Below are 13,596 nucleotides of genomic sequence, written 5' to 3'. Positions count from 1 at the left end.
CACTTACATCATACATTAAAAAAGTTCTTCGAAGAGAAATGCTTTCAAGCAAATCAATGATGAATTATATTACCATTGGAAAGTGTTCCATTTGCTTAGGATCCCTTCAGATCTCCCAATCAAATATCTACCTTTACAGATGAGCGGTTTCCTTTTTGTCTTTGAAAAAAGCTGTCATTTTATATGAGAAAACACTTTATGAAGGACTTTGAAATGTAAGCGGTGAAAATAAAAGTTGAGATGAACAATATTGTACCTAGGCTTTGAGAGACTGCTGCAGTTGGTTTTTGGAACTGGGTAGCTTGATGATAGCTGTGGGTATTTATTTGCATAAAGTATCCATTTTTGATGTGGGATAATGAAAGGGTAGAAGAGTAGCTGTTTTTTTCCCAGATCTAAAATTCAGGACTCAAATCTGGTTGGGAGAGAGGATGAGTTTGTGAAGTTGAAAGGGACTTTCTCATGACATTTACTGTGAAATTCAGAACACAAGTACTGCCATTCTGGATATTGATGTCTAAGGTTATCACTGAGAATTGTACTTGGAGTGCTAATTATTATTGTGATCTCAACTGTGCATTTCAGCTAGTGTGATCCAAAATTGTCATATTATAACTATCATTAATAAAACTATAGATGCAAACTAACTTAGGGGAACTGATAAAGCTTGAAGCTTGGGTTATTTTACAAATCAATTACAACTTCAATACATTTAATGTCTGTGCTATTGCCAAATTAAAATTGGCTAAATAGAATTGCTCATGTAGCTCCATTTCAGAATCCTAAGTGTCTCTTCTCTATGCATATAAAATAAACCCTTTTGGCTTCTGACTACTGCTTTATCCCAAAATATTGCCCAAGGAGATATAACAAAACAAAATGCTTAGAGGAGAATCAGATATGCCTGGATTCCAATTAAGGCTTCACAATCACTGGTTATGCAATGGTGGGCAAGATCAAGACAGGCCAAATCTCACACAGGCTAGATCAAGTGTGCATAATTCTTGGCTCCAAAATGTAGGACATGACTAGTAGAATGCCGATGAATATGGAATGATAAGAATGACGATTATGAAAAGGAGGGAAGACGATATCATAAACAAGCCCTGGGTTTCCCTGCCTTCTTTTCTTTTCTTTCTTTCTTTCTTATTTGTCATAGTACATAGTTTTAAGACACAATTCAAATCTTATCTGCTAGGGTCTAACACAAGGCCTTGCAATTAATATTTGTCAAGATGACAATTATTAAGAAGTAGACCTGACATTAAATAAGCCCATTTTTCTGGGAGAAAACATAGATCAGCTATAACATACCACTGCCCAAGCCATTAACATGAAATTTAATACTGGAATTGTGTCCTTTCTTCTAACAACCCCAAGATAATTGAAAACTGTGAAACAACAGTATGACATATATGTTTGTGTATGTATATATGTTTAAAAAAATTCCCCCAAATTTCTTCAGCAAGCTGTTTAGACTCATCATATGCCCAGCTTAAATTCTAGAACCTCCGATTGCTGAAGGAATTTTTCTCCAAGCTCCATTTTCCCACATATAATTAAAGAAAGACAAAAGTAATTAGTGAAAGCTCTGCTCAGAGTGAAGGGGAGGTATGTTGAAAATTATCTCATTTTTATTCTGTGTTAGGAAGAACTAAACCACTGCTCTATTCTAAACTTACTAAGGAACAGAAAAACTGTGAAGTCCCACTGTATGAGTCATTTAAATACTCACCAATGACCTCTTTCCAAGTGTGAAGAAAGTAATTATCTTCAATGACACATACATCTGATTTGATCTAAAAATAATTTAATTTCATGTACATGTCTGTTTGTGTCTATGAAACTTACAGTGCCAAGGTCTATGATGAAGCAGTCACCCTTGTTGAAACTGTCCCAGTTGAGGGGAACTTCTGTGGCCCTGACCACTCTTCGACCCTTCACGTGGAGGAGCCTCTCAGCTGTCAAGTCATTGGTGAGAACATGATTTAGTCCAGATGCCACACCTCCAGCCTGATCAGTGGGATGAAGACACAAGATAAACAAAGAAAACTGATGAGGCTGCTGAGTAGGCACAGCAAGGCTTATGCCACAGGTGTTTGTGCCATCCTGTGCCTGAGAGACCAGGATAAAATAGTCACATACACACATGTGAAAAGTTAAATATTGAGAGAGAGTTCCTTGGTAAATCAACAAGTTTATTTATTTGCTGTCTTTGTTCTTTCTGTTTTAAAAATTCAATTTAAAATTGCAAATATTTACTGAAAATCTTCAGTGTAGAAAACCCTATGGCATAAACAAAAAGAAAAAGCAACAGCTCTTTCCCTTGGGATAATAATGATTCCCAGATCACTTCAGGCAAGAAAGCAACAGGAGGTTGGAAAAGTCAGAGGTAACAAGCACAGATGATATGGCAGAGAACAGGCACCTGAGGTTGCCATTGTCACAGTTAGGACAGAGAAGGGGAGAGGACCGCTGGCCAGGGATTGGCTGCTGCTATATAGCAACCTTGTTTCTACATTAAGAAAATCAAATGTCTTCTTTATTTTCTGCTCAACAGAGCTTACAATATGCTAGGACTGATTACTTAAGTCAGAAGAGAGGAGTATCTTGATTGCCCATCCCCAGCAAAAGCAAAACAAAACCACAATGAATTTGGGAGATGGTGAAGACAACTATATCAGCTACATCTTGCATTATTTGCAATCATCCTTACCTTTTCAGTTTTTTTATAATTAAGCATTAGGAACCATATCTTTATTTCCACAACTAATTGTGAGGTGATGTGCACAATTAAGTGGTAATATAAACAAAATTCTGTCATTGATCAATCAAAGGCCTCCTATAGTAATAGCAAGAAAAATTAGCTATATTAAATAATCTATAAAGTAATTCAAGTTTACTGTAAACATACAGTATTAAGATGCTTATGTAATTATTAGCACATTCTTTAAGTGTACACTGACTTTACGTGTCTACCATTCTCCAGGGAAAGGCCTCATAAATAGGATTTGTTAGAATAGGTTAACTGTTGATTCGTTTTCATTATAACCTCAAATTTTAAGAAATATATAATTATTTCCCAGTCCATAATTTTGTAAAAATTACATTTCTTGACTAGATGAACTTAGTATTGCTATAATTAAATAAATACAAATTTTCATCTATATTGTACTGGTTTGGGTCATTTTTTTTCTTTTTATTTTTTTTCAGACTGAGTCTCACTAAATTGTCCAAGCTGGCTTTGAACTCCCAATCCTCCTTCCCCAATTTCCTGAGAGCACTTCACTTTTTTTAAAGAAGTATAAATACATAAAACTGATTTTTAAAAAAAAGACACAGTATACTACAATCTGATTTTTTAAATGTTAATAAAATATGGAGTATACTTAGACTGAGGAGATATATATTAATATTATTAGATTAGCCTGAATGTTATACACGTATGTATAAATGTTAATATGTAACACATACATAATCTCATTGGGCAAAACTAGAGTGATACATAGGCTGAAATTTTAACATTATTTTTTAAATAGTCTCCTCTCCAATATTTGATGCCACAAATGCATAAAGGAAAACTGTATGTTGCATATATGTCTGCATCAGGCATTAAAGTAGTTGGTCCATGAACACTGAATTAACACTAGAACCTTTCAGTCCTTTTCTGCTTTCACAAGGTAGAATCAGAGCAAAGCGGACGACCCTCTAAACCAGTGGTGAGATAGACACAGGTTTATAGGCTGACAGAGGTCTGACAGTCATTATCTACAGTCATGGCTGAGGGCAGGGACTTGTTGATCTTGAGAAAAGTTACGTTAGCCAGAAATTTAATCTAAGGGAGCAGTGGTAAGTGTTCTCGATAACCCCTTCGTAGGCTCCTAAAAGTGCTCAGAGAGAAATGACACAAGTCAACCAAATAACATCTTAACATTTCCTAGCTGAATCTTTACATAGCATATGGCAATTTAATATGATTTTTGCAGACTTGGTAAGAGCAGGCTTTGTCAAATTTTGCCTATTCCAAATGGTCAATAAACTGCTTCATAGAGTAATCTTAAATAAAACTTCTGAACTGGGGATATAACCCAGTGGCAGAGCACTTGCCTCACATGTGCAAGGCCCTGGATTTGATTCCCAGCATGGCAAAAAAAAAAAAATCTATCATGATATATGAATCGTATTTATGTGGAGAACATCAGAGCATAATGAGGACCAGCCTAGGCACTGGAATCAGGGGCTCACCCAGTCATCCACTAGCTATAAGACTTTGGTAAGTTCCACAGCTTCTGAGCCTAGTAAGGATAGGAACTACATCACATGAATGCTTGTATTAAAAGAGGCAATATGCAGGAAGTGATTGGCATATTCCTGTAAGCTTTGAACTAATTGTGGGTGAAATTCAGTGTAATATAATGGTCTGTGCTGTTTTGGTGGTGAGTTATCTCTGCTTCCACATTTCCTAGTGAGTGGTAGTGCAACTGCACGTATTCACATCTGTACAGCATCACAAAATGATAAAATGGTCAACTGATTTTCTTGATTGATAAAGCTGCCTCCATCTGCAGACATCCTCTTTCTGAAAAATGCTCCTTTGTGGTGGTTTTAATGTCAATAATTAGAAGATAATTATCTAATACGTATAAAATTAATTTTTATCATTTCTACTTTTGAATATGTACCCAGAAGTTCAGTTTCAAAAGTCCTATTAATAAGCCTGCAGGATTAATTACATAAGTCTTTACTGATTATAGAGGTATTTTATGATTTAATGTAATTCTTAATCCATACAACACCTATACAAGGAAGCTGTTAAAATACTGGTTGTACATGTGAGAAAGCTTCACGATGTGCCCTTAGACAAACAAGTCATATGCACAAGAAATGGGTTCATACCTTAGGCAATGCCATTGCACCAGCTCCTGGTAGCTATAAGCCCCTGTGTATTGGAAATGTTAGAAAGTTTCAGGATCATTTGATACAAACTGGAGGGAATTCACTAATTAAGTAAAGTGAGAAGTAGTAAGAGGCTCACATTTTGGGTGGCTCATGGCCACTATGGTGGGCGAGAGCACTCTACTTTTCAAAGGCTTGTTCCTGGAGTATTTGTTTGTGGAGGGTGTTCATCACACTTTATCTGGACACACACGGGCAGACAGGTGACAAAACTGCAAATGATAGCCAGTCTGTAAAGCTTACAGGGAGAACCCCAAGCAAAATTATTCTTTACTGAAGGCTACCTTAAAGGGATAGAACTACTTAACTATTTTTTCTATTTTAATTATTTAATTTTTGTTCATATTTTCAGAAATAAACAAATGGATTTCAGATCAATCACATGAATTATGTGGGTTCGTGTGTGAATATGTGTACCTGAGTCTGTATGGCTGTACCTCACATATTTTCAGCTCAGTGGTTTCCTTTGTATTATTTTTAAGATTAAACCACATCATTGGAAAAACTGTGCACAGTTCTTTGTAGTAACTGAAATTATAGTTGTTATAAATACCGTATTAAGGTATTCCAAAACAACTGACAGTCTAAAGCCTTGGGTTACTTGTAGCAAGTTCAGAAACTCTCTAGAATAGCAGAAATGAAAACTGTTAAGGCCAAAGTTACCAATACTTAATTATCAAAATAACTTTACAAAATATTAAAGGGCTTTCTTGAGATGATAACACCAAAAGCTCATCTGGAAATTAACCTATCAAAGGTCTTTTCCAGGGGTGGGTACCAGTGGGAGAGGGATGGAAACAAAGAAATGAGGAATGATGGTGACTAAATATGGTGGATGTATTTTGTATCCATATGTGAAAATAGAAGAATGAAACCTATTGAAATTGTTCCATGAAAGGGAGAGAGGGAAGAGGGAGAACAATGGAGGGAGTAAATCTAGCTAAGATATATTGTAAGTACATATGGAAATATCACAATGTATCCCCCCGAACAAGTATTATGTGCTAATAAAATTTTAAAAATAAAAATAATTAACTTATCAAAATGAATGAAGTCAAACTATTTCACATACCACACTCCACAACATTTATTTGGCACATTTATTTAAATATCCAGCAGGTTGTGGGGGATAAATGATGAACAAAACAGATCGAAACAAGAACAAAACAAAAAATCCTGGCCTTGGTGCACTTTCATTCCATGAAGACATGAGGTATGGACAGACAGGAAGAGTGCCACATAGAAACTGCTGGAGAGAGGTGTCTGCTTACCTTGTACTTCAGACCTCCTTTGAAATAGCCCACAAAATCAGTAGATTCATAGCCTTGAAGTTCTCTGTTCTGCACTGGTTTGCCACCCAAATAGTCATCCATCTGGACAGTGAAGATGGCAGCTGCTGTGCTTTCATCCTGGGAGCACTCCCGTCCTGAAACCAGTAAACAATACCACCATTAAATGCAAGAAAAAAACATGAAGGCAAATCGTTGATGGGAAGGAAACTTTCTTTTTAATTATACATCTATACAACAGTCTTCTGCAGAAAGATCTTTGTCAGAAACAGTATATGATATATTTGGCTAATAACTAAAAACTTGGTTTTGTTCCTTTAAATATTTTTAAAAGAATCACCACTGTCTGAATATGCTTGGGAAAACTATAACAGAGCATTCCAATTAAATTCGGGAAAGCATTCATTTATTAGCCAATGAGATCTAGCTAGGAAAATATTTTGTGATTGGTTTGGCCTCTATTAGCATCAAACTTTAGGCTTCCAATGTCCGTATGATTATGTGGGGGACATGGTTAGTAAGGGACATAATTATGTAACATCACAAAATTGAGAGATTTCTAAAACAGGAAAATGAGTACAACTTGGCTTACCCCCTGCTTTTGAGTCTTTTCTCGTTTCACTATCTTTTGTTTCATACTTTCGTTTGTATGAAATAATCCCTAAAGGAAAATATAGAGTAAAGGAACTATGTGCTAACATCTATTAAATATTAATGCATTTGATGTTATCCTAGAAATTTAAGACACAACATACAACAAATTTTCACAATTCTGAAACAGATCTCATCTAGGCAACTTCACTGAGATGGAAACAATTCCTAAGAACCCATGTCTGCAGTGTACATGAAGATCAGGGCAAAGACACTCTAGTGCCTTGAGGAAGACTCAAAATTAAAAAAGTGAAATCCCTTCTACGTATGAGGTATATAAAAACCGTAACTGATTCTAGAAATAATAGCTGACATTCATGTATTTATAATACCTTTACTATGGGGCAGACACTGGGCTAATGTTTTACATGAATGATAGTCAAGTAATTCCACAAAGCAGAACTTATTTTTCAGTAACTTTCCTGAGGTTACAGGTAACCCTTGACAGCGAAGGACCCAGACACAGGTCTGTGTGACTCTAAAGGACAGGTTCTTAGGAAGTAAAACACACTAATAGATGTTTTAAATATTCCAACTTTCATTAGTAGTAAAATTTTGTGGGGATCAGGGTATGTTCATTTCCACCACCACCCCCAATAACTAATCCATAAAAGTTTAGAAGCTATGATACAGTTCACCCAAACAACCCCAGAGGTATTCATCAAAATTAATCAATCAACTATATAAAAGAAATAATCAGCCTTCATTAGTTTTTTTTTTTCCTTCAATTCTGGGCATTGAACCTAAGGACTTATACTTGCTAGACAAGCACGCTACTGCTGAGTCACACCCTCAGCCACAGATTTCTCTACAATTCTCCTTTGACACTCAAAGGGGACCTGGGTAGCAAGGCTCTCCTCAAACAAAAATTCAATAGCTATAAAAGTGCCTGACATGGTAACAACTTTACAAACTTCCTGTGGTCAAAGATAAATATTTAATATATATAATTTTGCAATCTGAAAAAGACATGGATGTCAGTTTTTTATCCATTCTTCCAACTCTGAGAATATCAAAAAAAAGACACAGAAGTAGATTTTGTACACAGGTGCTTTAAGAAAGAATCTTAAATCAAGGTTAATACCAAAGGTGTTAAGATAATGTATGTGACAACATTCTTACTTGACAATAAGTTGAAACATGAATTTCTTCAGGCAGATGTAAATAGATAGGTATGAAGGTAATGAGTGAACTGGAAGTAAGTTATTTAAATCATGCTCATTTGTGGGTGTTTATGTACTGTGCTTGTCCAGGGAAGATCAGTATGAATAAACCAGAGTTCTTGCCTGAAGAGGCTGAGCAGACTTGATAAAGCCAGTATCAGCCTTTGGGTATGAAATCAGAATTGAATCCTACTGACTGTATCATGATGTAATTCTAGCAATTATTCAGCAACACATGGACTTGGTATGTGATTTCTGTTTACCACTTCAATTCTATTTATGAAATCATATTTTGTGACCCTAAGCTGATTTTACTGATGAATGCTATGTTGTATTATGTTGTTTTCTATTTTATAACATTATTTTACACTTGTATATATGTTGTAAAAGTCCTAAAATTGTTTGGGGAATGTAATAATTTTATATACAAAACAGATTAAAGGATTGGCTATAAAACTTGGTTAATCTGGCACTTATTTATGATTTTAAAAACACACTGGCCACATTGGGAATGGAAGAAAATAACCTCAACTTGCTAAGTAGCATCTAATAAAAATACAGGGCAAAGGCAATACTCAATAATGAGGGACTGAATGTTTTACCCAGAAGGTCAAGAACAAAGCAAGGGGTCCACCTTACCACCCTTATTCAGTTTAGTACAGGAGTTCTAATCACTACAATAAGGTAAGAAACAGAAACAAAAAGTGTTTTACAGATTGGAAATGAAGAAATTAAAAATGCCTCTAGTGAAAATAGGATTGTTTATATTAAATTCTAATGAAGCTATAAAAGACTAAAATTAGTCACTGCATTCAACAAGAGAGGATACAAGATAAGTCAATAACAAAAGTCAGTGTCATTTCTAATATAAAAAATGAAACGCAGAAACTGAAATTAAAAATATGTCGTTCACAATTGCCCAAAGAAATATTCAGGTATATATTTAATAAAACACATATGGAATGAGTATGCTGAAAATTACAAAAATGGTGGAAAAGAAATAATTAAAGAAGTCCTAAATAAATGTGAAACCTTAGCACTCATGGACTGGAAGACTCCACAAAATAAAGACATTATTCTTCCCAAATTGATCTAAAGGCCTAATCCATTCTTGTCAAAATCACGGTAAGTTTTATTATAGACATGTTATATAGAAAGGCACAGGCTAGAATAGCTAAAATGATCTTGACAAAGAAGCTAAGGTTAACCTTAGGTTAAGGTTTATCAACAGCTACAGTAATAAAGACGGTGTGGTGTTGGTGTACAGACACGTAGATCGATGTACTCAGCTTCTCACAGGAGTAACATTTTGTAAAACCGTAGTGTGTTTTACTGTTCTATAGTACACTGAAGTTTAAGTGCAGTATTGCACAGAATACCATAGCCAGGATATTCATGTGGATATAATCCACCTATCATGTTCACATTTTCCCAGTTTCACTTGTACTCACTGATGTGTTTGTGTGCGGATCGTTCTTTACAATTCCATCACGTGTGAGTTCACATATAGCCTTCACAGCCGAGATACAGTAGGCCCCCATTACCACAAAGATTCCTCACTGAGCCTTTCATACTCCTCCCACTGCCTGCCCACTTCGCCCCCCCACTCCAACCTATCTCTAACTACTAGCAACAACAAAATTTTGTCATTTCTAAAATGTTGTATAAATGGAATCATACAATAGAGAGCCATTTTGCACTTTTTAAAGTTTGGCCAAATTCCTGGAGATTCATTCTTGTTGTTGTATATATCAATAGTTTGTTCCTTTTTCTTGCTGAGTAATATTTCTTTGTATAGGTGTATCACATGTTCCTTTTTCTTGCTGAGTAATATTTCTTTGTATAGGTGTATCACAACTTCTCTAGCCAGTCACCTCCTAAAGGGTATCTGGGCTGATTGCAGGCTGGGGCTATTTGATTACACCTTCATGCACAGGTTTTTGAATAAAAATAAATATTAAATAAATGTTCACAAATGCAACTTCTGGGGTCCCCATGTTTAGTTTGTAGGAAACTAAACTTTTTTCCAGACTGCTGTACCATTTTACATCCCCTGCCAAGTCCCACCACTGTAAGTGATCCAGTTTCTCAGCATCCTCCATAGCCTTCTGTGTATTATGAGTTCCTTGTCTTATATATACTATAATCCAGTGCTTTTCCTTTTCAGTGCCTTGCACCAGGCTAGCACAGAGTGATTATAACATGAATTTATGTTTTATGCTGTTTTAAAATATATTTAAGTAACTTTTAAACCTGGCGAGGAGAAAGGGTAAGAGTGGGTATTTTCAACATAGACTGGGGATGTGTTGGAGAACAGCTTAACACCAACCCCTGCTCAAGGACTTGCTGCTGATGGAACCAGAAGCAGAAGGTAGGTGCATTTAAACTGCTAGGTACAAAGATGAAATATTGGCTGGTCACAGCAGTGCATATCTGTAATCCCAGCTACATGGGAGGCAGATGTAGGAGGATCACAGTCCAAGCCTAGCCTAGGGAAAGTTAGCACACAGACTAAAACAAACTAGGTGAAAAGCAAGCTAAAAGCAAAAGGATGGGACTGTGGATAAAATGATAAGAGAGCTTATTGAGCAAGTAGTTGGTCCTGAGTTCAAACTCCAGTACTGCCAAGGAAAAGAAAGAAAAAAAGAAGAAGAAAGAAAGAAAGAGCTGAAATATTTTCTAAGAAGGACTAATGCAAAAAAAATTTTAACTACTTGCAACAACTCTTACTTTCCTTACATTTAAGCATATAAAATGAATGACAGATGATACATAAAAGAATCTGAGCTAAGCCATGGTGTCATAGAAACACTAGGGAGAGACCCAAAAAGGTGGCTCCCCTCTGCTCTCCCTCATTGTAGGTCCCGCTTCTCCCCGTTTCCCCTTCCTTCCTCCCACTTGGCCTGTTTCCTCATTTCTATTCTGTGTATTTTTAACTCTTCCTTCAAAGTTCCTGATTTGCTTTAATCAAACATTCCTTCCCTGGAAATTTTCCTCCATCTGTCTTTCTGATTAATCCTCATGGATTCATCCTAATTTAGGTTTTAGAGTAGACTTTTAAATGATATTCAGTTTGCTTGGGAAACTGGAGTAGGCAAGGCTGCTGGTTAACTCCCTCTGAGGCCTTCGTGACTATTTTCCTCTAAGCTTTTTCATCTCCCTTGACCTTGTGTGGCACCAGAACCCTCCCAAGGACCCCCACTTTCACTATTTCCAGCAAGGCTCTGTTTCCCCAAAACCACAGACACTCAGCATCTCCTGTAGAGTGCTTTTACCACACTCTACCAGTGTTATGTCACTTTCTGGCTTATGGCACCTTTGAGATGATAAACTCTCAGAGAAGTTTTATAAATTATTTATATCCCAAAGTGCTTTAACAGTGCTGAGCACACTGAATTTTTACAGAGTGAATAATCTTGTACTTACCATGCTACTGATTTCAGTTTCAACAGACCTTTAAAATCATAAAATATTTCTGCTCAAAACACTTCCTATTATATTTTTGAAATTGGTGAGTGCTAAATGAATAATTAAGAGTTAAAGTGAACCTATAAACCCTAGAAAACATAGTGCTTAAAAAACCCACTTGAATAAGAAGGACCTTTCAGAATTAAAGAATGGAGTTCAAAGTCTGAGTGCAGTCTTCTGACAAAATCAAATTTAACTCCTATGTACCGCAAGATGTGGAATTCTCTCACATTTAAATTCACCCAACTGGCAAATGTGGCATTTCAGACTCTGATTCATTCCAGTTCCAAGTTCTGCATGGAAAGATGGCAATGGGGCATCACCGCTCTGGCAACATTTCTGCATGAACACAGAGTGCCTCTCAAGGTTTCAGCATTTACAGCACAGATCTTATGTGTTATAACGTCATGGCAAAAGAGTGAGATTACAAAAGGAAACCATAATGTTCGGAACTCAGCCTCAGCCTCCTCAACCACCCCCAGCAAGCACAAAATTGCAACACCAAGTGCTATAATTAAAAGCTCTCTTTTCCTCTGTGTCTTATTTCTCAAATGCCTGTTCCAGGTGCTTGCTCATGTTTAGGAAGTTACTTTTCAATGTTTTCTTATTTGTTTCTTAAAATCTTCAGATGTTAAAAATTAAGATGTTGGCTTCAAAGACTTATAAATGTCCATGTGTGTGGTTTGCCCTCTGAGCTCAAGAATAAAAACTAAACCCAAAGAAACACTGCTACAAAGCAGGCAAAGAGGCTCAGATAATCAGCACGTTGTTAGATGGGGCGTGCCCACTGGCACAAGACCTTACAGCGAGAGGTTGGACATTCAGGATGTTTACGAGTAAAAGCAGAAGGTGGAAAAAGTAGAACACACCAGGGCCAGTGTCCTGAAGGCCTGGCACCCGATACAACCCAAAATAATTACTACTGTGAAGGGGTTGTTCTGTTCCCTACTGAGTCCTGGTTAAAATGGATAAATAAAAAATTAACAATTAATAACGAAAACGCCAATCTAAATAAATAAAGCAGCCATATAGACCGATTTATTCACATAGATAACATCTGTAATTCTTCCCCAAACATGCAACCAGTGAATCTTGCTTTAAAAGGACCCAGAGGGGCAATCAGTGGAGAAACACAAGCTGATGCCCCCACGGAGACAAATAAAAAATAATTCAATTTTTTTCAAAGGATGTTTTGCCAGCTGCAGCAGAAGCCCACAAACTTGTTTGACTTCATCTCCACCCTGACAGGGAAACCAGGACTGAACTTGCGGAAAGGTGAGCGGGACTTGGCCAGCACCTGGTTGCGCAGAGGCAGCGGCCCCCGCAGGAAGTGGGGTGTTAAGGGGAAAGGGGGAGAAGGGGAGGAACAAGCACTGAACTGCAGGCAGTGGCTACACGAAGGTCAAAGCCAGCGGGGCGAGCCTCCTCCGGTCCTGGCCTGAGCCAGGAGCAGCCTCGGGCGAGGACCAGGTGGCTGGCCGGTGACCTCACCCTAACCCGAGCCTGCAGAGCGCGGAGCCCCGCGTCCGCCTGGCTCAGCCTGGGCGCGATGGGGCCTCGCTGAGGGCGCCGCTCACCCAGCCAGAAGTGCAGGCGGTAGCTGAAGCCTCGGCTCGCCTTGGCGGTGTGCAGCACCAGGTAGGCATCCCCGACGTAGAAGTCGCCGTACGCGCTCTCGGGCACCGGCACCAGCTCCAGTTGCTCGACCCTCCACACCTGCAGCCCCGCCTGCTTGCCCGCCCGGGCGAACTCCGGGTGGTACAGCTCCTGGGCCATGGCTCGCACTGATGATCCGAGAGACACCTGAGCCTGACTAACCCCACACCCGCAGGAGGGACCCGGCCGCCGAGATTTTATAGGGTTCGCACCAGCAGGGGCGGGGCCCAGCCGATGGCTTCCTGGGGGAGCGCAGCGCGCGCCACGCCCCGGCCCGGCCCGGCCCGGCCCGGCCCGGCCCGGAGGGGAATCGGCGTCTCGGAATCCGAGGTTCGGAGGGGACTTGGAAAACTCCTGGAATTGCCTCCCCAAAATAGGCATGCTTCCCTCGGCAACAGCTGGGGGAGATGAAG

At 38.3% G+C, this 13,596-nt stretch overlaps 1 protein-coding gene across 2 annotated transcripts in view; it reads right to left on the bottom strand.

Annotated features, from left to right (window-relative positions):
* Window positions 1–13,387, bottom strand: part of Scin (scinderin) — a 62,129-nt gene extending 48,742 nt beyond the window's left edge. Inside the window, exons 1-3 of one of the 2 annotated variants that reach the window (XM_020159319.2) lie at window positions 13,105–13,385; window positions 6,228–6,382; window positions 1,852–2,013 (exon numbers count right to left, since the gene is read on the bottom strand). In XM_020159319.2, the coding sequence (XP_020014908.1) occupies window positions 1,852–2,013; window positions 6,228–6,382; window positions 13,105–13,303 (516 nt within the window). In that variant the 5' untranslated portion in view covers window positions 13,304–13,385. Of the gene's footprint in view, window positions 1–1,851; window positions 2,014–6,227; window positions 6,383–13,104 lie in introns of both variants that reach the window. The other variant, XM_074065051.1, reaches the window with a different exon arrangement.
* Between the last annotated feature and the right edge of the window lie 209 nt (window positions 13,388–13,596).

This window comes from Castor canadensis, chromosome 2, assembly GCF_047511655.1.
Source record: "Castor canadensis chromosome 2, mCasCan1.hap1v2, whole genome shotgun sequence".
Lineage (NCBI taxonomy): Eukaryota > Metazoa > Chordata > Mammalia > Rodentia > Castoridae > Castor > Castor canadensis.
The sequence above is the reverse complement of the archived record's forward strand: the minus strand, read 5'-3'. Positions and strand labels throughout refer to the sequence as shown.